Source organism: Pelodiscus sinensis, chromosome 3 (genome assembly GCF_049634645.1).
Source record: "Pelodiscus sinensis isolate JC-2024 chromosome 3, ASM4963464v1, whole genome shotgun sequence".
In the NCBI taxonomy this organism is placed as follows: Eukaryota; Metazoa; Chordata; order Testudines; family Trionychidae; genus Pelodiscus; species Pelodiscus sinensis.
Window position 1 is genome coordinate 8878258 of NC_134713.1, and position 27448 is coordinate 8905705.

At 43.8% G+C, this 27448-nt stretch overlaps 1 protein-coding gene across 15 annotated transcripts in view; it reads left to right on the forward strand.

The window, feature by feature from the left end:
• Window positions 1-27448, forward strand: part of PKHD1 (PKHD1 ciliary IPT domain containing fibrocystin/polyductin) — a 417767-nt gene that overhangs the window by 299834 nt on the left and 90485 nt on the right. For 13 of the 15 annotated variants that reach the window (XR_012902469.1, XM_075923339.1, XM_075923341.1 and 10 more), the window contains 4 exons: window positions 2174-2326; window positions 3007-3882; window positions 6400-6568; window positions 11706-11866. Coding sequence is in view for 14 of the 15 variants with exons in the window: in XM_075923339.1 (XP_075779454.1) it covers window positions 2174-2326; window positions 3007-3882; window positions 6400-6568; window positions 11706-11866 (1359 nt within the window). In the remaining variant the exon portion in view is untranslated. Of the gene's footprint in view, window positions 1-2173; window positions 2327-3006; window positions 3883-6399; window positions 6569-11705; window positions 11867-21622; window positions 21771-27448 lie in introns of those variants that run through there. The other 2 variants (XM_075923353.1, XM_075923352.1) reach the window with 2 other exon arrangements.

The following is a 27448-nucleotide window of genomic DNA, read 5'->3' on the forward strand; positions in this document are numbered from 1 at the left end:
TGGCAGCTGGGCAGGGCTGAACCCTGGCCCTGCTTTGTTGGCCCACAGAGAGCCCCGGGCCTGCTGCTGAAGCAGAAAGCCCATCTACAGCTAACACTGATGCCTGCGTGGGGCCGGTGGGGCCCAGAGCATCTCAGCACTAGGAGTGGGAGTGGAGATCATGGCTGTTGCCAGAGCCCGGCTCTGTGCTCAAGCCGCAAGAAGCACCGGTAGCCCAGAGGATCAGCCGGGAGAGCCCCGGGCCTGTTGTTGGGGAGGAGAGTCCGGCTGCAGCTAATGCTGCTGCCCACACAGGCCAGTGAGAGCCAAAACCACAAGTCTTAGAAGTGCGGGCAGGGATCATGGCCTGGGGTTGGGAGCAGAGTGATGTGAGTGAAAACCTCAGGAAAACCTTTTTTTATATAGAGAGAGACTTACATGTCATTTTATGATAACATATTAACATGAATGAATGAATTAATTAATTATAATTATTTTTTTGTTAATTATTAATTATTAATTCCGTAAAGTATTTTATAGTATATTTTTTATAGAAGATGCCATATACAGTCAGGATCATGAAGACCTCAGGATATGGTCCATTAATTATAAAACCATTGGGTAGTACATTTTATACCTGGCAATAAGTATTTGCAAATCTGGTCCTCTCTGGTTTTTTACTTAGTCTTTACTCAGGCTAACTTCCATTTAAGTGAATAATAAATGAAATGGATCAGAACAATTGTGAATGTTTCCAGTGAAGCCTTTATCCATTTTCATCTTGAGCATTGCACCAGCATCTCAGTATTGATAAGAGGATAGTGTCAGACGTAAGTAAGAATGATTCTGCCTGTACTACAGGAGAAGTGACACTTAATGCCACTCCAGGTATAATCCTGTCTCTACAGAAGTCAGTGGGAGTTTTGCCATTGACTTCAGTAGGGCCAGGATTTCATCCTTTGAGATTTTTAGGAGTAAGCAGGTATGGTTCCATTAAACCATCCCTGGAATTGCTAATTGTAAGTCAAAGGAAGATTTCTTGCACAAGGAGATTGAACAGGCCTTCATCACTGGGATGAATATCACCCAACAGGACCAAAGAGCTACATGTATTAAGTAATTCTTCCACCCTACTCTGCGCTGATCAGACCTCAATTGGAATATTGTGTCCAGTTCTGAGCACCACATATCAGAAAAGATGTAGAGAAATTGTAGAGCCCAGAGAAGAGCAACAAAAATGATGAAAGGTCTAGACAACCATGACCCATGAGGGAAGACTAAAAAAAATTGCCTAGGGAGGTTGTAGAATCTCCATCATTGGAGATATTTATAAGAGCAGGTTAACTAGGCATCTCTCAGGGATAATCTATATCAGTGTTTCTCAAGCTGTGCTCCACAGAGCCCCAGGGCTCCGCAAGACATCTCCAGGGGCTCCACGAGGCTGACAAACTGGAAACATCGATAGGTACAACACATACAATCAGTGGACCCCTGGGACTCCACATAATTTTTTACGTATGTAAAGGGCTCCGGAGCCCAAAAAGTTTGAGAACCACTGATCCTGCCATGAGGGCAGGGGACTGGACTTGATGTCTTCTCGAAGTCCCTTCTAGTTCTAGTATGCTATGATTCTATGCTTAAAGAGTCAAGTGGAAATTAAGCATTGTGGAAAGCCTTCTGTGGACCGTTTTTATCAAGTGAATTTCCTCCTTAGAAGGACTGTGTTCTTAGAGTATTGTATTATATGTGCATTCTTAGTGCGAGGTTTTTATAGTAACTTGGTTTTTAGCATCATCTCCAGGCTGATCACTGTGTGAATTCACAGCCCCAGGAAAGAGATCAGTTCCCTAGTGCAAAATATTAAGGTCTCCAGCTGATATAGTTCAAAAATACGTAGTGGAAATCTATTCATTGGTTTAGCATGCAGTGCTCCCAGTGAACAGACTCAGGACTTGCCTTTACTGGGAACAAAAGGATTTTGGTAAAATACACTCTTATCCCAAATAGCGGCAGGCAGACAGCTGTTTCACTTTGTTGGTACTTTCAGAGAGTCCCTGAGGAAAATCAAGCCTGAAAGTCAGTTCAGCTTCTGAGGGGAAGCCAAAAATCAGTTGTCAAATGAGACATCCCCAAAGCACTGGCTACTGAAACATCCTAGATATTCATTCTGTTTTCTTATTTTGAAATGCCACAGGGCGTTCCCATAGCATAGATGATGGCAGGCGTGTTCCTTTGGCTGCTGAGGTTGGGCTTCTAACACGCAACGTGCAGATTAAGTCGGACACAGCTTGCTCTGGGAGGCTTCTAGTGGGACGCTTTGGAAATACCGGCGGAAGAGAATTTGCAGGTAGTTGAAACTCTCCCACTCAGAACCAGTCATATCGGTCCATCACAAATACTCTGTCCAGTCCAGCTCAGGATGCAGTTAGATGCAGGGTTTTAACTTTCTGTATGTATTGTACAATGGTAAGCACATAATGAGTGCTTAGCACAGGAGTGGCTAACCCTCAGCTTGTGAGCCACTTGCGACTCCTCCCCCCTTAAAGTGTGGCTTGCAAAGCCACCCCTATGGCTCACGAAGCCATCCCCGTACCCCTAGACATGGTCCCCAGCCCCCTGTGCTCACCAGGGCAGGGGAGCTGTCCGGTGCGGCAATTCAAAATGGCGTCGCCAAGAGCCTGATGTGGCCAAAAAGGCTTGTCTTTTTTTTAAAGGGGCAATGTCCCCCTTTTTTTCCCCTCAACAACTCTGGGGGTCTGGTGGGGAGCTCTTCCTTTTTTTTTGCTCAAAAAAAGTGGCTCAGACAAAATTCTCTGGTGCTGCCGTTTCGGCTCTCTTCGTTTAATGGCTTAGCAAATAGGAAACATTATTAAACAGAAAACATTCAGATTTTTAAGAGCACTTGTTCTTGTTTTAGAAACTAATGCCTGTTTGGCATTTTATTTATGTTCTTACTGACGAAATAAGTCCCACACGTTAATTGCCCTGCAATCACCTTTTCATCTCACTTCATTTCCCCTGTTATAGGTGTCCTTCAACTCTCAAACGTTGAAATGCTGAACTTTGGGCCATCACAGCTCCCTGCCATTGACTTTAGTAATGTATTCTATGAATCCTCAGTATTCTCTTCCAGCATTCACCAAAGCTGCGGAAGCGGCATTCAAGCAGTGGCAAGCAGTGGAATCTCATTGTGGGACAACGTGGTATTCAACACGATTGGCCCTGGCATTGACGTGGAAGGCCAAAACCATTCTCTCATCAGGAACCTTATCATTCTGAGCAGGCAGCCAGAGGGGTTTCCAAACTGGATCGCTGGCATTAAAGTGAATCGACTAGATGGCTCTCCTCTTCTTGGCAATGTTGTGGCAGGATCGGAGCGTATAGCCTTCCACATCAGAGGGCAAGAATGCTTCCTAGCTGGAGAATATTGTGCTGAAAATGTGGCCCATTCAAGTCTTCATGGTGTACATTTATATAGAGACGGGTTTCAAAACTGCACCAAAATCACTGGTTTTCTGTCCTACAAGAATTACGACTATGGTGTGATGTTCCAAGTGGAAAGCAGTGTAGTGATGGAAAATATGATGCTAGTGGACAATGCTGTTGGTGTTCTGCCAGTTGTGTACAGCCCATCTGCTGAACAGCATCGTTTGGAGAAAAAATACATAGAAATTAGGAGCTCTGTTATTGTTGCAACAAGCTCAACTTTTGACTGCATTAATGACAGGATCAAGCCCCTTTCAGCTGTCTCAACTTCTAGGGATCGAGCTCCGTATTACTCTCAGAGAGGTCGCATCGGGATTCTGTGGCCTTCATTTAGCTCAGAACCCAGCCAGTGGCCTGATAATCCATGGCACAAAACAAGAAATTATCCAGCAATATCAGGAATCATGAAGCTACAAGGTTGGTCTTTTTGGATTAGCCCCAGTGTCCTAGTGAAATCTCACCTTGAGTAATTACGTTTGGACTACAGGTTGAACCCCTTTAGTCTAGCACCCTCAGGACCTGACTGGTGCTGAACCAGAGAATTTGCTGACCTATGGGAAGGCAATATTGTCTAGCAGCATTACCAATGCTTCCACTGCTTACTGGTCAGCTAGAAGACATTTGGGGTAAATTAGAGCTAAATAACAGCACAGAACGCTGAGAGTCAGGACTAGTTGCTATAAACAAACTTTATGGGATTGCAGGAAACTTGATGCTCATGATAAGTAGACATCTGGCTAACTAAAATCATACCAGACTACAGATGTTGCTGGACCAGAGAGTTTCAACCTGTTTTAAAAATCCATTCTTCACTTCAATCTGATGTGGATACAGTAAGTGAAATGTTGGCCCCATTGATATCAACAGAAAAACTACTATTGACTATTGACTTTAGTGCAGCCAGGATATTCTGCAATTTGTGGCCAAACTGTTGTACAGTGTTGCATGTTTTAGTATCTTCCACATTCCTCCCCCCAAAACATCTGCATTTCAGTGCTAGGTGAAATGTTTTCTAAATTTGATCCATCTATCTGATCTATTGAGATCTATAATAAATTAAATTTGACACTGTTACCCTGGGCTTGAATAAAGACATTAACTAATTAATGCACTACAAAGCCAATTTCCCTTGCTTTTAACACCTGCATTTTCACATCAAAAGATATGAATGGGACATATCCATCCCATTTAATTAGCTTCATTAACAGGGGTCCTACAATGGATAGGTACTTCTTTTGCTGTTATATATATATCTTGGATTCTGTTATTTCCACTCCCACTCATGTGATGAAGTGGGTCTTTCTTACACATAAAAGCTCATGATCATATATATGTGTGTGTGTGTGTATTTTATATATATATATATATATATATATATATATATATATATATATATATATATATATATATATATATATAATGTCCTTTTTAATGAAAGCTAATAAATACAAGTAGGACAATAATAACAATAATAATTAATTAATACACTTAGAGGAAGGCTGTAAAATCCTGTTTGGGGGCCTGTTATGCCCTTTCTTTCCTTGAGTTCTTGGATTAAATGTAATGGACATCCCAAATAATATTGTATTATTTGCATTACAGAAGCAGCTGGATATGTTTCAAATCTGTCCAGCGTAGGCGCTTATGCAGTCCCCATTGTCATAGTATTTGAACCCTTCAGTCTTTAATGTGCAAAATCCCTGTGAGGGTGGGGTTATTTTACTAATTTTACAAACAGGGAAATGAGACACAGAGATTAATTGACTTGCTCCAGGTCATGCAAAATGTCTGTGATAGTGGAGGGACTTGAACTTAGGTCTTTCCAGTCCCATGTTACCCACAGGATCATGCTTCCTTTCAGGTCAGAATTGAAAGGCTTATTGGTGTTGGGAGGCTACCTTCCTATCTGTGATAATCCTGACTCTGATTTAGTCTCTCACCTACATGGCTATTAAAATTCATTTAAAAAGAAGAGAGAAGACACACAAGGAAAAGTTAAATACATTTTTAAATGTACTTTGCATTCTTATTCATAATAGCAATTTATAAGTTCAAGGTACTCTAAGGCTACGTCCACACTGGCATGAGTTTCCAGAAATGCTTTTAACGGAAAAGTTTTCCGTTAAAAGCATTTTCGGAAAAGCGCGTCTAGATTGGCAGGACGCTTTTCCGCAAAAGCATTTTTTGCGGAAAAGCGTATGTGGCCAATCTAGATGCGGTTTTGCGCAAAAAAGCCCCGATCGCCATTTTAGCCATCGGTGCTTTTTTGTGCAAAACAGTACTGTGCTGTCTACACTGGCCCTCTTGTGCAAATGATTTGCGCAAGAGGGCTTTTGCCCGAATGGGAGCAGCACAGTATTTCTGCAAGAACACTGATGATCTTACATGAGATCGTCAGTGTTCTTGTGGAAATTCAAGAGGCCAGTGTAGACAGCTGGCAAGTTTTTCCGCAAAATCATCTGATTTTGGGGAAAAACTTGCCAGTCTAGACACAGCCTAAGGGTATTATTTAAGTGGTATTTCTGACATCCTGTGTAGTAGGTAGGTTCCACAGAAAGGGGATTACTGAGCTTCAGTTCACACAGTAGGTCTGTGGCAGAGACATGTCTGGGATGGGAATATATTGGAAAAGTTACCCAAGTGTAACTAAATCCATTTAAATTTGGTCTAGTGACACCAGCACAAACATTTCATTAGATACTCTTAAGCTTGGTTAAACTATGGTTCTGTTGATTTAGGTAAATAAGATTTAAACCTATTTACATGTTTAGGAGTTATGCTGATATAAGTAGACTGATTTTAAACTAGTTTACTTACTCCAGAGCAACATTAATAAATAATATAGACAAGGCCTTAAGATGCATGGCTCAGACTTCATCCCTGAACAGTAGCCACCCAGCCTCACCCTAAGGGATGTGTTTTTATCTTTGTCAGAAGTCACCTTTTCTGGTTTCACGAAGAGTTGCTATAGCGATGACAGAGATGTCTGCATCATGTCAAATCCTGACAGCATGGGCATCATGTTCCCAATCACAGCAGAGAGGATGAGGATGTCACTTGTCCATGAGCAGAATAAGTTCTACTTTCATACGCTGCAAACAAGGTAGTGTTTTGTGTTCTTAATAAATAGTCCTTTTCTCCGGTTATGGTGAATATGCAGTACTAGTTACACAAGTGGTCATGTCTTTATCTATTTCTACCTCACTACAAAATCTGCACTTCCTCTGACTGGTTACATCTGTCTTCAAAGACATTATTTCTTTCATAAGGAGCAGTGGGACAAGAATTTAAGCTAACGACGGGCCTAACCCATGGGTCCCCAAACTTTCAGCTTCCAGGACCACAGCCTTGCTCTTGTGATGGGCAAGAGTGGGTCAGTTATAGAAAATAATATAAACTTTAAAAACAACAAATGGTCTGGTAGCACTTTATAGACTAACAAAACATATAGATAGTATCATGAGCTTCTTCAGATGACCAGGGTTTTGAGTTTAGGATGTGCAGACCCAAAATAAATAGGGGAGAAGGGAGAGAGGGGAAGGAAAAAAAAAGAAAGGGGGTGGAAAACAAGGAGCAGGGGGTCTGAAAATATCAAAGGGAAAAACAAGTTGGCAGAACTGGTAATCTATAAGCACCTAAAGATTGGATAGTTAAAAGAAACAGATAAGGATCATAGGATAGCAATTAGATAGGAAGGGTATTAATACAAGAATCTACATAGGCAAAGAGCTGTTGGCACCTTCATTGAATGTTAGGTTGATAATGTCCCAGCCATCCCTCATCTCAATTGAGAAGGTTATCAGTGTGAGAACTGAATTTGTGGATGAATTATAATTCCAATGCCTCTCTGAGTATTTGGCTTGTAGAATTGGTTTGTGACAAGACATCCACCTGGAGATCTTTTAAAGAGTGATTAGGTAGATTGAAGTGTTCTCCGACAGCTTTCTGTATGTTCCCTTTATGTATATTTGATTTGTGTCCATTGATTCTTTCCCATAGGGATGGTCCAGTTTGTCCAATATATATTGCAGTGGGGCATTGCTAGTATTTGATGGCATAGATCAAATTACTGGATGTGTGGTTAAATGAGCCTTTGATTTGGTAGATTATGTTGTTGGCTTCAGTGATGAATTTGCTTGTATAGATATGTGGGCAGAGTTGGCACTGTGGCTGATTGTGGGGCTGGGTTCCTGGATGCCAACCACATCATAAGCATCCAGTGCACAACTCTAGAGATGTAAGACTATTCCTACCCCAAAGACATTACAGTTAACCTAGACAAGACAGCAGGGGATGAGAGAAAGTTAGTAAGTGCGAGTAGTCGTTTTATGAGTGTGCACAACAAAGTAGCTAGGAGATTAGGGAAAAGCAAGAAGGGAGGAAGAGGTGGTTGTATGGTGGGAAAGTAGGGAGAAGGGGCAGTGGAAAGGGAAGCTGAGGTAGGGAATAAATTAGTGGAGATTGCCTATCTCCTAGAGCAGACCTTGCAAGGTCATCAAGTCCTGTCCCCTGCCTACACAGCAGGACCAAGTACCATCCCTGACAAATTTTTGCTGCAGATGGCCTCCACAAGGATTGAATTCACAACCAGGAGGCCAATGCTCAAACCACAGAGCTATTCCTCCCCCTATAGCATATAGTAGCATGGGCCTACGGGAAAAAGGATGGAGAAGAGTCTCTCTTGCAGGTTTAATTTTGTCTTTGCTACTTCAAGTCCTGGAGAGTGCTTTTTGGTGGATGTGCAAACATGCTTGTTTTGATCAAGTATGTTATAGGAACCCCGTGTTTTACCACTGCAGTTCTACAGGGCAGTGAAAATAGTGTTTGATCAGGAGCAATATATGCTGAAAGTCAAGTGGACCAGGGGTTAAAAGTATTAAATATGCTGGTGTGTTGCCATATGTGTCCCATGGGCTGTAATTTGGGGACTCCTGGCCTAACCCAAAACCTAGGTGATGGACCCCAGATTTCGTGGACAGTGGGTAATTCAAAACCTGAACTCTAGTTCAAATCAGAGTGTTTCAAAATTACCTAATTCCTATAGTGGGTTGAAATAAAAATGTTGGATACAACTCTTTTTTTTTTTGGTATGTCTGTCTTCTTGCTCTTTATACCGTTTCTATCTGGTACTAGACATGGAAGAACCTGGACTTTTCACAAAGTTGTTTGTCCTAATTGAAATTTGAAGACTTAGGGTTTGGGTAGTACATTAGATGTTTTTTGTCGTCTCTCCACCACAAATAAAGCCTTCTGGAGTTCTCCTATTATTAGGATCTGTGTAGCAAATGTAGCTTCAGGTAGTCAGCAGCTTTATATTCACTCTAGGCCACAGCTGACTCCTCAATGCCAGGCCTTAGAAAAAAATTAAGAATTCCAGCAAACAGCCCTAAGGTGGCTAACGTGCTCTTTTTGTACGAGGAAAAGAGTTTGATTTTTTGCCTGTGAGATCACAGCAGCAGTGCTAAGTGGCATCAGGCAAATTGAGAGATGTCAGATATGTGCCAGTCTAACTCCCGCCTGGAGACTGAATCTGTTGAGCATAGCAGAACATGGATCAGGAAGAAAGAGCACTTCTCTGTAACCTGAGGTTTCAGCAGTACACACATGCAGAATCCACAGGAAACAGGGGCTGGTTTATTTATTTGTACAGCTGGTGAATGGAGTACACAGGCATTGTCATGAAAGCTTTGCTGCAGCAATGAAGCCCAACGTGAACCTCAGTTGCCAGTCAAAACCAATCAGAGGTGTTCCCTGCTGCTCCAATCCACAGCCCCTCCAGCAGGCTGCCAGTGCATTTTCTCTTTTTGCTCTGGGCATTAGAGTGTGTGTGGATTTTTGTGAACTGTCCAGCTCGTCAGTTCCTATTATATTTCACCATTGAATCCAGTCCACAGTATTACACTGTTTGTCACTGGCTGCACACACAATGCATTGCAAAAGCTGATGGTTATCACACATGGTGCATGGACATACAGAAAACAAAGTGCTTTCCGAGCATCCTGCTAAATCTGTGGGTAAAGTTCAGATTTTTATTGTTGTTCCTGGATCATCAGCAGACATGTATTAAATCCAAGCTTTTAAAAATGGTGGGTCAATTTGAGGCCCTTGTGATGGCCTCCTTGTGCTGCTTCTCCTTTGCAAAATTACCATAAAGCTAACCTTGAGTAAGAGTCTGGGCAGGAATCCTAAGAGGACATGGGGAGCGCACATCATATCATGGTGATGGCCAGCCAGAAGAGACGCCCACTGGTTATAGATACAAACTGTAATGATGTCTGTGCGATGCTAGGGTTGGATCAACTTTGGGAACCATTGTCACCCATTTCTCTGGAGCTGTGCAGAGTAAATCTGTGCTCTGTTTATTTGCCCTGTTAAGGCTCAGATCCGTTCCAAACACCAATCAATAGGCATTGCATAAGAAATCAGAAATCAAGAAATCAGACAGATTGCGGAGCATTGTTTCCTTGTGATCCTCCATCTGTCCATATCCATCTGTTGTCTTTTGCCTTATACTAAGATTACGAGCCTCTATCTTTTTGTTTTGTGTTGTGACACCACCTAGAATAACAGGGTTCATGACTAGGGTTGCTGAGCACGGCAGTAGCATCAATAATAAATAGCAGTAATACAGGTGAGTAGTATTAGACTCTATGACACTCCACACTACAAAATTTAACAGGAGTGCTGTGAGCAAGAGACAAGAAATCATCCTTCTGCTCTACTCTGAGCTAATTAGGCCTCGTTTGGAGGACTGTGTCCAGTTCCATGCACCACATTTCAGGAAAGATGTGAAGAAATTGGAGACGATTCAGAGGAGGGCAACAAAAATGATTAAAGGTCTAGAAAACATGACTTCGGAGGGAAGACTGAAAAAATTGGGCTTGTTTAATTTGGAAAAGAGAAGACTGAAAGGGGACATGATAGCAGCTTTTAAGTACATAAAAAGGTGTCACAGGGAGGAGGGAGAAAAATATTCTCCTTAACCTCTGATAATAGGACAAGAAGCAATGGGATTCAAATGCAGCAAGGGACAATTAGGTTGGACATTAGGAAAAACTTTCGAACTGTCAGGGTGGCTAAACACTGGGATAAATTGTCTAGGGAGGTTGTAGAATCTCCATCATTGGAGATATTTAGAACAGGCTAGACAAACATCTATTAGGATGATCTCAATGGCTCTTGGCCCTGCCATTAGGGCAGAACTGGACCTGATGACCTCTCAAGGTCACTTCCGGTTCTAGTATTCTATGGTTCTATGATTTACATTGGAGGAGTAAGCTACTTGGAGTTTCAGACCTAATGACCAGTTCTCTCCCCCAGCAGTGACCCAAAAGATGCTATTTGGTGGCACACACACCAATTACTTGGGGTTCGCTGGCTTCCTCTTGGAAACATTATCCTTCATAAAATTTCTCCCAATGACAGATGTATTCAAATCTTGCTTCAAGCTCTCCTGAAACGTATCCCAGGATTCATTTCATGAGGGCATCCAAAACCAGCTTACACCATCTTTCAGTTTTGTGACAGAGTCTGTCCCAAACTCTAGTTTGGGACCATTACTGTGGAGGCCTGTCATATTTAGTTACTTAGGACATTGCTTAATTCAGTTTTCATGAGGTGGACTTGTTTTGGCTTCTAGATAAAACTGTATTGCATAGCCATTTTCATCTGGCTGTGAATGTCGTGGGAGTGACAAGTCTGTGGATACTGATGAGTGGCTCCTGAGGTGCGGTGGTTCTTTGCAGTGTTGAACTGTTTGAAAGCTAGAGATGAAGCAAAATCAGAATGTCCCTGAGATATTGTTGCCAGTCTTTTCAATTAACTGAGCCAACTGCATGAGGTGCTCTGGCCCCTTCCACAGAGAGGTGAATGGGAATTAGCTGTATCCTAGGGGGCAGAAGCCGGTTTCTGAGTCTGATCACCAACTGTGTTTGGGAGGTTGCTATCTGGATCTCATTTCTGAGGATAGGCCCATCCATGACGAAATCAAACATTGTTGCAGAATTTCAGGGTGTCAGAGCACGTCAGACCTTCCTCACGATAATTACATTTTGCCAGTTAGTCCTTATTTTCCCCTTTTCACTTTTTGAGCAAGCAGGTTAATTTGCATCTCTGTGGGGATAATTTGTATATATTTTTTAAAAATGCATTTCCTGGGGATAAATAACTTCCGCAGGCCAATACCATGTGACTTCTCTCCCTGCCTTCTCAGCACTAATGTTCCCCTTCCTCTCCATTAGCATCAATGGATCCACGGACTTTGCACCTCTTGAGATGGGATGCGAAGGCTCAAGAAAGGCTCTCTTCAAGGATTTGGATGGAAGTGCTCTGGGCTTACCGCCACCTGTGTCTGTTTTCCCAAAGTCTGAGTCTGACTGGACAGAGTCTTGTTTGCATGCTGGTAAGTTGCACGTGACAATTGTGCAGTATCTGACAAATCCTGCTCAACTTTGGGTAGTGTATTGAGGAGCCAGTCTTGGGAGACAGAGCAGTGGGTTGTCATCCTCCGGGAGCCTGTATACCCTGAGGGCATCGTGTGTGTAGCTCTTTTCATTAAAAGAGGCAGGTTTTTATATTGGTGTAGTGCCCCCTCTCCACCTGGTTACCTTCTTTAATGCCAATCTGCTTACACATTTCAGTGGACAGGTCTGGGTTCTTCTGGATCCCACCACACACTCAGCAGGGTGTATCCTCTTTATTTTTCCCTATGGATTTATTTGGCGGTGCTTCCACCCCCCTCACTCCTTCCTGGCAGGATCACCAGGGCAGTTTGGGAGGAAAATTCTAACCACAGCATAATCCCCACATACTTGTGAGATAGTTGGAGACTTCCAAGAAATAACACAAACACATACAATATGTTCAACACAATAATTATGTTAAACAGGAGACAAATATAACAGAACAGGGTAAACCACTATTTTTAGGGTCACCGGTGCCCACGCTGCCAATACCTGTGACTGCCCCAGTCACGTGACTTGATGTAGCAAATGTAAGATTAGTGTCCCGTTGGTACGTGTATTTTGTTGGGGCCCTTGATGACCTATGACCACAACATTCTTCTCTGCAGTGGTTTCACAGTGTGGCTGACTGGGTTCAGTACAGCCCAAAGGACTCACAAGCAGGATAAAGTGGTAAATCCCTCCACAAGTTTAATATGCAGCAGGTTATAAAATTCCCAAACCCTTACTCCCTGGCTTGACACTTTTCAGGGAGTAGGGGGTCCCCAAAACAAATTCCCTGGCTGACTAACTAAAAGATGGTGCACTCACAAACTCCATGAATGATCCTCTGGTTCAGAGATGACTCTGGACTCCTCAGTCACTGCAGAGGGCTGATCTCTGCTAGCAAGGATCCTCTTTGGGCAGGTATCAGGTGGATTCGGTCCCAGGATTTCCCCTCACCACAAAGGGGTGCAGGGCTCAAGGCGCATTCAGATTACACAACTGTACTAAAATCCCAACTGGAGTCTCCTAGCCCAGCGCCCAGACACACACACACAGCCGGCAGCAGCCCTGAGCTAGCAGAGCAGAGCTGCCAAAGTGGTGACTGGTCTCACCTAGGAAGCTGGAAGGCTAACTCAGCCTGGCTGGGGAGGTTTCCCAGCAAACTCTACAAACTGCAAATCAGGAGTGGAGAAGGAAAAGCCCAGCGGAGGAATGTTGCTTTTGCATCCCTCGAGGCCAGTTCTCAGGGGGAACCCTGCATTGCAGGCCTGGGGCTTACCAGCTCCCCACATAGCCAGCCCTACTCTTGCCCTGGCTGGCTCCAGACTCACTCAAAAAAATGGCTTCCCCTCCCCTCAACTTGCTGGAAGGGGCATCTCACTCCCTATTGGTTGCCCGTCAGACTCTGAGTTTGCCTTGGCTCTCCCACCCTACTAGGGACAGTGGGCCTCTCCCTGAACTGCCAGCAGACAGAGCCCCAGGAATCTAGGAAATCTCCTTGGGGATTACACAGGCTAAATGATGGGATTGGGAGTCACAGCTCTGGGATTCTGTTCTAGCAGTGCCTCTGATCTGCTGCACAGTGAGACGTGTTCCCTTGATCTCCCTGTAAAACCAGGGTGATTATATTTACCCAGCACTGAAGTGCTTTGGGATCCCGGAATAATAAACGCTGAATCAAAGCAACTTAATAAGAATTGTTTCGCTGAGGATCTGTATTCATTTCCTACTGAGGAGTATCAGGTTGAAAATCCAAGCCAGAAATTTAAAGAATACTCTCTCTCATTTAGAAAGACCCATCTTGCTCAGTAACCACATTCTGAAAGTTCACACAGCAAGGCTCCATTCTCCTCCTGATTAAAACTCTGCTCTGTGATTCCAAATAAACTCTTTAATTACAATTAGCATTTCCCGAGCCTGCTGCTGATGGCGGCCATTTTGCAGAAAAGTCGCATCATTTGTGACTCTGGCAGTATGGGAGGCTCATGCGAGGGACTGTAATTAATCCTATTTTCCATCCTGCTCTAAAACTGATTAAACACAAGAACTTTAATCTTTAAACAAAATGTCTAATGTGTACCCGGTAAAGGCTTTCCTCTAAGGACCCCTCCCTCACTGGCTGCTTAGAGGGCTGATTAATACATTGTCTAGGAGTAAACATGCTTTTTTCCCCTACCTTCTCTGCCCTGATTATGAATCACAAGCCAATGCTAATCTCTCAGTAGGCACTGCTGACTCACTAGCCATTTAGCACCAACTTATTAAAGCATGCGTGTGCACATAGTTCTTGAACATTTTTAAGATTTGTACGATTTTTTAAAGACATGCAGGCACAGAGTAGTTATAAACTCCAGGAAACCCCACCACACTAATTCTGCAACCCACACTCCAGGGGGGGTTGTCTCCTTCTGTAGTGAAGTTGACAGCATATGGTAAATGCTGCCTGCCTCCCAGGCCAAAGCAGAATTGTGGTGGTTTCCTCTTGTTGCCCAAATGTGAGTGACATTTTTTTCCCTTCTAAATTCCACTCCTAATCCCAGAGACTTTCTCTTTCAACGCTGTAATTCCCTTTCTCTTCAAGATGACATTGGGAAAGGCCCAGGTTCATTTGGAGGTGAAATCATAGTTCTCTTAACACAGAAGACTTTGTACAATGTAATGGAGACTTTCACATGAGACAATTATGGCCAAATCCAGACCTTCGTCATGCCCACAAAACTCCCAGTGGGCCAGATTCTACCTCAGTTATAGAAGTATAGTGGTGCATTGATTTCACTGAAGTCAATGGGGTTATTCTAGATTTATGCTGGTGTAGCTAACAGCAGAATTTGGCTCTTGGAATTCTACCTCCTCTGTGCCTCCTACTAATATGTACTTATTACTTTACCAATGCCCAGTTATTCTGCTCACCTCCAGTGGCTTTATGCTCAGACTGCTGCACTGAAGCTTTTAATCCTCTACTTAAATCTCTAAGCAGCAGTGCATGCAGAATCCCACCAACTTTCATTTTAGGATCATTTGGTGTCCCAAAAGCAGTATGGCATATACTTAATCCAGCCCCCTGCAGCCTTTGAATTTTCCCTTCAGCTATAATTTTTCAGACGCTTCCAATTTGCTGTGTCCACTTTGAAGATGCTGGCCCCAGCCTTTGCTTGTCACACACTGAGGCGCAGGCAGTACAATCTAGTAGTTGGAGCAGGACTCCAGAGTAGTGGTTAGTGCAGAATCACAGGGCAGAACTGGAGGTGTGGTAAGGAGGTGAGTCAAGAGTCAAACCAGAGCTAAAGGGTAGAGCCAGATCTATGGTCAGGAGACATGCCAATGGTGAGAGCTAGGAGTTCAGGAGTTCAGAGGCAGGCAGGGTATGGTGTGGAACAAAGACTGGACAGGGAACAGGTCTGGTGTATCTGCAGGCATGGAATACATAGAGCAGCCACTGAGGCGCTATAGCTGCAGAGCTTAACTTGTGAGCTCTTGGCTCTTCTGACCAATCAGGAAGCACAGTCACTCAGGGTGTGTCTAGACTACAGGGTTTTGTTGACAAAAGTGGACTTTTGTCGACAAAACTATACCTGTGTCTACACTACCACCGTGTTCTGTCGACAATAAGTCGACAAAACATGGCAGTTTTGTTGATGTCAGTAAACCTCATTCTATGAGTAATAATGCCTTTTGTCGACAGAGTTCTGTCAACAAAAGATGCTATTGCATCCACACTGTGCTTTTTCAAAAGAGAGCATCTAGACTCTGTTGAAAAAGTGGCTTGCTTTGTTGACAGAACTGGATGTAGTCTAGATGCTCTTTTTCAACAGAAGCTTTGTCAACAGTATCTGTGCTGTCTATCCATGATACTTATATGGCCTGCCTTACCATAGTTTCTGATCACCAATGATCCCTTTAATCTTTTCCACTTAGGTGTGGAATAAATGTTTATGTGCACCAAGGCATTTGCCCATGTGCCCCATCAGTAGAAACAAAAATCCCAGTTGTGGCCAGTCTGCTAATCTCTCCCGAGTGGTCACATAGGTGCCTAGCTTACAGGGAACAGCACTGAGCAACGGCGTTCCCTGTAAACTGAGTGCTAGAGTGGGCTCTCAGGAGAGATTGAAATGATGCCCAGCTGATTAGCAGAGCACCTGCAGCTAGACTTTTTGTTTCTACTGATGGTGCACATGGGCACATGCCTCTGTGCACATCAAAATATTCTGCACATTAATGGAAAAAAATCCGCACGTGGGTGGAAAAAGATGCTCAGCCATGTTCCCTCTAATCTCACAACCTTTACTCAGTTTGTCCTCTCAATGCCCAGGTGGGTATTAAAATGCTGTTAGCTCCCTTTTACAGATGTGACTCTGAGGCCCAGAGAAACTGAGTGATTTGCCTATGGTCACACAGGAAGTGAACATAAGATTGGCCGTACTGGGTCAGACATAGGGTACCAGAATCAGCAAAGAAAATGCTCCCATGCAGCCATATAGATTTTTAAGCATCTCTTTATACACCCAGCATGGAAGTCATTCTGGATACTCTGAATGATAAATAATAATAATTTCATGACATGGTGATGGGATTTGAATTTCCTGTGCTTCATTTGCATAATCACATAATGGCGCTCTTTTGAAAAAGCACTATTTCGAAAGTAAAACCGCAGTCTAGACATGGTTCTTTCGAAAAGGGAAGGCTTTTTTTAAAGATCCTGTAAACCACATTTAGACATCGGTTTTACTTTCAAAGTAGCGCTTTTTTGAAAGAGCACCATTACGTGATTATGCAAATGAAGCACGGGTTTATATCCCTCTGTTGAAAGAGGGGTGTAATCTAGACACAGCCCAAAAGTCTATCTAACCCAGTGTTCAGTCTTCTGTCAGTGGCCAATGCCCCAGAGGGAATGAACAGAACAGGCAATCATCCTGTGATCCATCCCCTGTTGTCCATTCCCAGCTTCTAGCAAAATTGAGGCTAGGGATACTACCTCTGCCAATCCTTTTTAATAGCCATTGATGGACCTACCCTCCCTGAATTTATCTACAGTGAAAGTTGGGTTATCCAGCACTTTACCACTTGAAAAGGTCAATTGACAGACATTTCTTATATCCCCCAATATAAATCGTCTGTCTAGTAACCGAGACTAGTATACAGCCCAGGAGGTTATGCAATTGCACATTCTGCACTCCACTGTTAAGCAAAAGACGCAGAAGACAAGTAATGAAGCTGATATCAGGGATTTATTTAAAAAAGCAGCTCCCCAGTTGTGTCATAGAGTCAATACATATCCAGCACAATCTCCCACGCCTTCTAAATGTACAGTGATAATTAATGGTAATAGTGATGATCTTGAAACACTGCAGGATTCTGAGGTGCCTTCTGAATCATGAAAGAAAAAAATATTAAATTATGTTCAATATAGTTTTAGTGGTAAGTACATTTTTAGTGATCTAGGTTTATGCCATGCACTGCCCATAGTGATATGTAGTGTCACAATATGAGGTAAATAGGATGAAGTTTAATAAAGACAAATGCAAAGTGCTCCACTTCGGAAGGAACAATCAGTTTCATACATACAGAATGGGAAGTGACTGTCTGGGAAGGAGTATGGCAGAAAGGGATCTAGGGGTCATAGTGGACCACCAGCTGGATATGAGTCTGCAGTGTGATGCTGTTGCAAAGAAGGCAAATGTGATTCTGGGATGCATTAACAGGTGTGCTGTGAGCAAGACACGAGAAGTCATTCTTCCGCTCTACTCTGCGCTGCTCAGGCCTCAATTGGAGTATTGTGTTCAGTTCTGGGCACTGCATTTCAAGAAAGATGTGGAGAAATTGGAGAGGGTCCAAAGAAGAGCAACAAGAATGATTAAAGGTCTAGAGAACATGACCTATGAGGGAAGGCTGAAGGAATTGGGTTTGTTTAGTTTAGAAAAGAGAAGACTGAGGGGGGACATGATAGCAGTTTTCAGATATCTAAAAGGGTGTCATAAGGAGGAGGGAGAAAACTTGTTCATCTTGGCCTCTGGGGATAAAACAAGAAGCAATGGGCTTAAACTGCAGCAAGGGAGGTTTAGCTTGGACGTTAGGAAAAAGTTCCTAACTGTCAGGGTAGTCAAACACTGGAATAAATTGCCCAGGGAGATTGTGGAATCCTCATGTCTGGAGATATTTAAGAGTAGGTTAGATAAATATCTATCAGGGATGGTCTAGACAGTATTTGGTCCTGCCATGAGGGCAACGGACTGGACTCGATGACCCCTCGAGGTCCCTTCCAGTCCTAGTATTCTATGATTCTATGAATATAGAACACTGTACCTTTATACACCTAAGTGCTTCAAGAAGCCAACCTGCAATGCAGTACTAGTACTGGATTGGTGAGTCCCTGTATACAATTTTATATTTTATTCATTTTACTATATTCTAATTCTTTAAAAATTGGTATTCCATTGGTAAGTATAGCTTTTAGTTAGCTAAATATTTGATAAACTGGCACCTCTCCTCCCCATTCTTCAAGCATGCCAAATAACAAAGCTTTTAATTAAATTGTGGTCTTGGCCTTCACATTATCCTTTGGCAAGGAGTTCCACAGATTGACTATGTGATAAAGCAGGGAATTGAATGTGGATTTTCTGAGTCCCAGGCTAATACCCTGTCTACTGGCCCATCCTTTTAGGTCCTACTTCTTTTTGTTATTTGAAGACATGCTCTGGAACTTTTTGGACTTAGAATAAAATAAACTGATGAAACTAGTGTCAATACACACTTGTTTGCTGTGACACAAATATTAATAAAAGACCAAATGTCAGTGGTGATCAGAATATGCTGTCTGCTTGGCTTCAGGAGTGTTCCTAGCTTTATGCGGTTAGATCTCGCGAAGCTTTCTTTCAACTTTCTGTGTTTTCTTCCTCGGAGTGACAGAGAGATGGTGTTGTAGACAGAGAAATGAGGGGGTGGAATAGAGAAGAGAGAAAGGAAATGGTTGTCAGAAAATTTGTCTGCCAATATCTGTGCTAGCAGAGGTCTTTTTCTCTTTCTCTTTTGCTAGAGGGGAAAATACCATTCTCTTTTCCCAAGCAATTATAGGCCCAAAAGATTGAAACTTATTCTACGGCTCTTTAATCTCAGCAGATATTTATGGTTAAACATTAGACTTGGAGCATTCCAGATGTCAGGGTATTAAAGCATAAAGGCTCAGTGGAGTCCCAGAAAATATTAGAATCTTCGGGATATGTGCCTTTGAGTGTTCTCATCTGAGCAGTGAAGGAGACAGCCCTTGGTGTTCTTTTGTAAATCCGAAAGGGAGCTCTTACTGTTCCTTATTTCTGCCCTTTAGCATGGCTCCAAATTCAGCACGCAGAGTAATCCACCACCATGTCATGAAATTATTATTATTTATTATTCAGAGTATCCAGAATGACTTCCATGCTGGGTGTGTGAAGAGAGGCTTAAAAATCCATATGGCTGCATGGGAGCATTTTCTTTGCGGATTCTGGGCGGTTTAACTGTTTCAGCCCCATATCCTACAACCATGGATGAAACTTTCCTCGCCTAAGTCGTTCCCTCACATGTGTACCGGATCAGGACCATAAGGGCTTTAACTATATTATGCCTCTTTCTTCTCATCTTTAATAAACCCCATCAGTTTCTTCAGAAAAAAATACCCTTTTTTTACATTACAATAAAAAAATCTTTGCACTTCCTTAAATCTGGCACATTACAAACTTTGATTAATGTTGGGGTCGTCATTTATTTTTACACAGCTGCGATTTCCTCAGGGTCACACACTGAATCCATGCCTAAACACCAGGAATCCTCACAGGCAGTGCCCCTCATGTAAAAGATACACAACTCTGCACAGATGAATTTAAAAGTTAGCTGATATTAACTAGAATCGGTCACAAAGTGTGTTTTATTATTGGCATGGTCCTTGTTGGTTTTTTTCCATCTCAACTATTTGCAGGGCTTTTAAGAGTATTCATCGAAAAACTAAAATCACCCCCAAAATGTAAGCCAATGAAATGTTGGCAAAAATTTCCATTAAGTAAAGAATGGAAGAAAATCTGCACTTGAAAGTTTTTGACTAGCTGCAGTATGAACCATTTGACATTAGGGTACAGATAACAAATAGTTTTGGTTACTTGTCATGCAAATTTATAAAAGAGTTCAACAAACAAATAAATATACCTACTATATATTTTAGAGAGTTTGTGCATCTGTCTGTCCAGCCATATGTCTGTGCGTCCGTTTGTTCAAGAACTCCTCCTAAACAGAAAGAGCTAGGACCACCAAATTTGGTAGGCAGCTTCCTCTTCTCATAACTTAAAGCAAGCTCAGGTTTTAGTTGTGCCAGGACAATGGGATGTGTGTAGAATGTGATTGTTTTACATCAAATGGAAAAGGAGCAGGTATACTCACGAATGACCACAGGAGACAGCAGGCATGGGGGACAGCTATACTCATGAGTCCTGAGGGGCAGCTGCTGGCCAGCAGTACAGTCCCTACAACTCTAGATGCCACGTGGAGCAGCTGACAGCTGCCACACATACTTAGCTCCCATGGACTGCCCCAGCCCATTGTGGTGCACAACCCCCCAAATCCCAGGCAATAAGTAGGTGTGTGTATCTACATCACCTTGGCTTACTGCCCAGTAACTCACTATGCAGACAAGCCTCCATATTTTAAATAGTTCAAATTTCATGGGTATTTGTAGCCGGATTTTGGTTCAGGCTAATTTCTCTGTTCAATAAAATGCACAAATAGTGCCAGTGAAATGAGCTGAAGGAGACCTGTTAGATGGGACTTTGAAAAACACTCAAGTTACTTGGGGCAGAACTTTCCATCAGAATTATTTTTGGAAGGAAAGTAGCTTTTCAATCAATGGAAATTTTCCTGAAAAAAAATCTCATTTTTGTCAGAAATGTGTCAAGGTTTTAAAAAAAATTTTTTTAAGTAACATTTTGAAGATTTTTTTGATGAAAACAGAATATTTATTACATGGAAAACATAATTTAACAGCAGTTCTGTTTAGGTACATATAAGGCTCATTAAAAAACCTTGAGGCTTGTGCTCCTAAATCACTCGGGAGCACGTGAAAATCCAGCCTGTTTGTATTCAGCACCTTTTCAGATCAAAGTGAGCTTTTGTTCAGCTTCTGAAAACATAAGTCTGCCCCAAAACTAGGAACAAAAAGAACAACAACAAAATCTGAGGGCAGTATTTTTATTGAACAAATAAACATTTATCTGCTGTGGGTGCTATTCAGACATTGTAGCATTGTGCCCATGCATGAGAACCTGACTCACACCAGGTCTGTACAAAACCTGAAAGGTCAGGTTACGGTACACAACTCTATCTACATAAAATATGTAGTTAGTGTCAGCTTAAGGCTTAAGCCGAGCATGACACTGTTTTCACAGAGGAGGCTGACATGAGCAAATGCTTCTGTCGGCTTCCCTTACTCCTTGCGACTGTGAGGAGTACTGAGTCTGACCAGAGCTACACTCAGCATTCAATTTAGCAGGTCTTAACTAGACCCACTAAATCAAATGCCAGAAAATCAATCTCTGGCACTGCCAGACAAATTGACTTATAAACAAAAGTGAAACTAACCAGTTTGTTTTCATTTTCCAATCTGGAAACAATGTAAAACCTTAGCATAATTGTCAAATGTCAGTAAAAAAAATCTTTCAGTGTTAGTAATCAGGTGTGTTTTTTGTGCCTGTCAGGAGGCGCTCCCGTGTTCGCCTCCCCCCACCGTGCCTCAGTGCCCCAATCGACTGTCTCCACTCAGTCCAACGCTGGACCGTCTACAGTCTGTCTTGGGTGCTCATCACCGGCATTACTTTCACCCTGCTAATAGTGCTATCCCGACACCCTCGGTACGGCGGCCAAGGGTAGCGTGGAGGAGCGAAGGGGGGGCCCGGACCCACCCTCACTCACGGGCCCCAGCCCAGGGCCCTAAGGACCCAGATCCGCAGAGGATCCGGTCCAGTCAGTGGGGCGTGCCGCCTAAACGCACTGACCGGGTTCTGCCCTGGGCTACTTCCCTTCCCCCGAGGGTCCCTCCCCCGTGAAGCTCACCTTCCCTTTGTGGGACAGGATTGCGGACGAAGGGGGCAACCGCTCTTGTCCGCGGCTGGCCGCTTTCTCCGGACCCGGACCTCTCCTCTCCCAGGCTCAGGGCCTCTCGGCTGGCTGAGCTGGTGGGGCTTTTGAAATGGCCGCCACTGCCCCATTCGCCCACTCCCCAGCGCGGGCCGTGCTGATGTCTGGCCACCGCTCCGCCTTACACCGGCGTCCCTGCGTGACATCCTCGCTCCGAGATGCCCGGTACTCCGCCCCCTCCCTGGGAGGCGGGGTCTTTCCTCGCTCCCTCGGCCCACCCCAGGGCTTCCCTGATGTCGCCCTGCCTGACGTCAGCCCGGGCGATGTCCGAGAGGCGCGAGAGCAGGCGGCGCAGGGGTAAGCCTCCCCGCCGCGGCGGCTGCCCAGCGCTTCGCCGGCAGCGGAGGAGGGACGGGACAGGGACGTCCTGTCACAGTGCCATAGGGAAAGATATTTTGTGTTTGGAAAAATATTTTTTTATTTGGCAGTATGCCTTTTAGTATATTCCATCAGATGTGGGTGAGAGATTCTGACTATGTATGATCATATAGTGTAGTTGCATTAAATCTGAGAAAAATCACCTGGTTGCTGGAATTGCAAGGACTGAAAAAGTTGCACTGTCAGCTTCAAAATTTCAGTATTTTTTACTTAGGCAATTATTTTCACAGAGAGAAATGCTGTTCTTTTTTAACGAATATCATTGGCTTTTTGGGAGAATTAAAGGAAAATTGTCAAGTTATTATTTAAAAAAAGACTTATCTGCTATTATCAGAAAGGTTTCTATGGTTTTCTCTAATTGTTGTGAACATATAGCTTCTGACAGAAACCTGGTTGAGCATCCACCAGAACTCATGCTGAGAACAAGTTTTGAAGATAACTGAGAGCCAGTATGCTTTGTTCCCTATTGAGGACAAAATTTAAATATCTGTGTCCAGCTAGTGTGAGCTAAGAGAGAAGAATTGCTTTTGCTTGTTTAACAACAGCCCTACTGGGTCATCGGACTAAAGTCAGGAGCCTCCGTTGCTTGAGATATAGGATCAGCTCCACTGAGATGGGACAGCAACACACACATCATCCTTCTTAGGTGGCCCAGGCACTTAATCAGGACAGAAACCAACAGTGTTAATGTGGGTCTGCACTAAGGGGAAGATACAACCAGAAAGGAAGCGTTTTGCCTAGGCATCATACTCCTTGCTCAACTTTTCCTGCTATCCTTGCAACAGATGCTGTTTCATCGGATTTCTGCCGAATTTGCTCTCTGTGGCTGTTGAAGGCTCAGGACAAAGTTAGAGAGGTAGATGGAGACAGCTTGGTCAGATTGGGGACCTATGGATGAAAAGAACATTTCCCTGTTTTGAAAAACTATAAGATGCCATTACTGGAGTTTTTATGTATCTTAGCAGCCAAGTACCTACAGCTAGTTACCCATTTCAAGAGAATTTGTCCCTTAGCTTTGATACAGCAGCATTAGGCATGTAAAGGCAGGGCATTGCCTGTTGCGGTGGTATACACATTATGATATAGAGGAAAAAATATATTTCTGTAGCCAACACATAATCTCCGCAAAAAAGTGGACTTTTCTCTTCATGCAAACATAGGTTGCTGCTGCACACTCCATACTCAAAGCCCATTGGTAAGTTCACATGAGACACAAAAGTCAGGTTTGCCCTACAAATTTAAACTAGTATCACTACATCACTCAGGGGTGTGAAAAGTCCACGCCCCTGGATAAGACAGTCACGCTGACCTAACCCCTGGTGTAGACGATGGGAGAGCTTCTCCTGTTCCTGCTTCTCATGGGGGTGGATTAACTACGCAGCAAGAGATGCTCTCCTGTCAGTGTAGCACTGAAGCAATTCTGGATTTTGTTATATGAAATTGATTGAGTTCCTTGAGTTAATTCCTGTAAAGCATCCATTCTAATCCTGTAATCATTCTTCTGGTTCTTCTTGGACCTCTTTGCCATTTATCTGGAACTGCAGGCAACAAAACTGGACTGCAGTTGCACCTGTGCCAAATGCAAGGTCAAATAACTTCTCTATTCCAACTTGAAGCTCCCCTGTTTATGAATTCAAGGATTGCATTCGCTCTTTTGGTCACAGCACCATACTGGGAGCCCATGTTCAGCTGATTATCCACCAGAGACTCACATCTTTTTCAGAGTTGCTGCTCCTGGGATAGAGTTCCCCATCCTGTAAGTATGGCTTACATTCTTTGTGCCTAGCCATATTACAACACTTAGGCTACGTCTACATTGGCCCCTATTCCGTAATAGGGATGCTAATGTAGCATTTGGGAATAGGCAAATCCACGGGGGATTTAAATATCTCCCGCGGGATTTGCATTTTCATGGCTGCCGCTTTTTTCCGGCTTGTAGATAAGCCGGAGAAAAGCGCCAGTCTGGACACGATCCTCCAGAAAATAAGCTCTTTTCCGGAGGATCTCTTATTCCCACTTTCAAAAGAGCTTATTTTCCGGAGGATTGCGTCCAGACTGGCGCTTTTCTCCGGCTTATCTACAAGCCAGAAAAAAGTGGCAGGCATGAAAATGCAAATCCCGCGGGGGATATTTAAATCCCCCGCGGATTTGCCTATTCCCAAGTGCTACATTAGCATCCCTATTATGGAGTAGCGGCCAATGTAGACACAGCCATAGGCTTTGTCTAGACTGCAGGCTTCTTTCGGAAGAAGCTTTTCCGGAAGAACGTCTGAAAAAACTTCTTCTGAAAGTGAGCGTCTACACAGCAAAGCACATCGTAAAAGCAAAGATGACTGGGAGCCAGTAAGCTTTGTTCCCTATTGAGGACAAGAAGTCTTGATGGGGCACTTGCTACATAAGATAGACGGTCACAGCTGGAGAGGTAAGTAGTTAGTGTGTGAAGATTCTCTCCCCAACCCCACACACTCAGGATATATCCACACTGTAAAAAAACAAACAAAAAGCCTAAGAGGAAACCTAAGAGCCTGGATCAATTGACTCAGGCTCATTGGGGCTTCCACCACAGGGCTAAAATAGCAATGTAGATGTTCATGCTTGGCCTGGAGCCCATGCTTTGAAATCTGACAAGGGACATGGGTCTCAGGGCCCAGGCTCCACCCTGTACAAGAATGTTTACCCTGCTATTTTAATCCCTGTAACATACGTCTGAGTCTGCTGTTCCAGACTCTGTGACTTGCTGCTGCAGGGTTCTGTTGCAACTAGATGTACTCTCAAGCCCACTTGGCCAATCTGCCTCCTTGCTTGCTGGATCTTAGCCCACTAATGAGGCTGGCAAGTGGAAATGGAAGGATGGTTCACGTCGGGTATTTCTACACAGCAGAGTAAACTCAGGTTTGAACTCAGTCTTCACTTCTGTTCCACACAAATCAATCTGATTCAGGACCTAGGTCATTGGACCCAGTTAGGAGAGTAGGTGAGAGCCCAAGTCCTTCTGAGACTTTGGTCCAAGCCCTGTCTTTTTTGCAGTGTGGATCATAAGCCCCAACTCTAGGGCTGGAGCAGACATGGAAAAAAATGAGCAGGTGCTTAGCACCCACTGGAAGCTAGCTCCCTCCACCACTCATACTTCTTCTGCCAGTTGCAATCAGCTGTTTTGTGGCATGCAGGAGGCTCTGGGAGAAAGGGATGGGGCACACTCAGGGGACGGGGTGGGTAGAGGCAGGGCAGAACAAGAAGAGGCTAGAGTGTGGACCTGGGGGAAGTGGTGGAGCTGGGGCTGGAGTGGAGCAGGGACAAAAAGAGGTGGGATAAGAGTAAGGGCTTGCAGGATAGGGTCAGGACCTCTAGAGGAACAGGGGGTTGAGCCACAACTCCAAGTCAGAAAGTCTGTATAGCGCAAAATGTTTGTGTGAACTCTGCTGGGAGACCCGGGCCCAGCAATGGGAAACCCACTTTTGGGTGCTCAGGCATGGGCTTGGAAATACCGAATGCACAAGCCTGGGTACCACAGACCTGGCCTTAATGTGCAGTGTAGACGTACCCACAGAAAGTGGTGGGTGGGAGTGAGGAGGGTTTACAGCAGTTGGAAAACAGGATGGAGGGAGACGACTAACTTGGAAACATCCCCCTCATGCCTTTGAGTAGCTCCCCTGGCATGTCCCCTCAAGCCCTCTTACACCAGCCATCTCTTTATGGCGTTGCCTCAACATCATCATCTGTTTGCTTTAATCACAGCAGTATCTAGAGATTACAGACCAGATCAGAGCTCCTTTTCCTGGCACTCAGCAGACACATGGCTGTCTTGTCCCAGAGAGCTAACAATCTCAATAGACAAGACAAAGAGAGGGAGGGGAAATAGAGGCAGAGAGATGACTTGACAGGTCAGAGGCTGAGCCAAGAACAGACCGCAGCAATTCTGACTAGCTATCCACTAGGCCATGCTGCCTCTCAAAGCTTTAGTGGGAGCGGCACATAGACATAAAAGAGAAACTAGATCCTTACGTTCCTGCAATTATAATACAAATGTGACTTGTATCTCAACGCACAATTGTATTAATTTCCCTGGGTCTTTCAGGCATATCCGCAATCCCACCAAACTGCTGACTATTAGTTTGAAGAGGTTTACAAGGGAAACAGTGCACTTTGCAACAATTAATTTTGCAGAGGAAGCAGCCTGTTTAAAGACGCCTGCAGCAGTCTCTAAAATATGTGTTGTTTTTCAAGGCCACCAGACACACAGTGTTGGCTAGGTTGGCTAATAAACAAAACAACAATGCAAAACCACAGCCTCGTGGGGTTTGGCAGGAAAAGGGGATGCGAAGTCAAATGAATAATGTTTACCTGCTAGGGGTGGGTGAAGACTGTAATTGTTTAGCCTCCGGCAGATCCCTGCAAGGGTTAAAAATGACAAAGATATTATTTGGCAACTGCTAAGATTGTTGGTTTGGTGCTCTCGGCAATACGCAGACTGTTATTTACCGGACTTGGTCGATTTACTTCTTAATGCAATAATGACCTGTGAAATGAAACGTGAGCTAGACAATTGTTCCTCATTGTTTCCAGTAAAACATCCTTTCATACCCCATTAAGCCACCATTAATTCCATATGAAAGCAAAACAGGCACAAACTCCACCACTGTCTCTCATTCTCTTTCTCTGTGGGCCTGAGCCAGAGCCCACTCACATCCATGAGACTCTTGCTGTTCAGTTCCATGGGCTTTGGTTCAGATCCCTTGCCCTAATGGCCAGATTCCCAAGTCAGGAGCCCCAACACTAGGAGCTGGATTTTCAAAAGAGTTCTGCACCCAGCAGGATCGCATTGTGAGACGAAGGGCTTGTCCACACAGTGACATTCAGGGAAACTATCCAAATTAACTAAAGGTGTCAATTTGACGCTGATTAGTGAAACTGCTTTAAACTCTGATCTATATTACAGGCTTATATTGGTATAACTACAGCTACACCCCTGAGCAATGTAGCTATAGTGACTTAACCCCCCTGTGGAGACA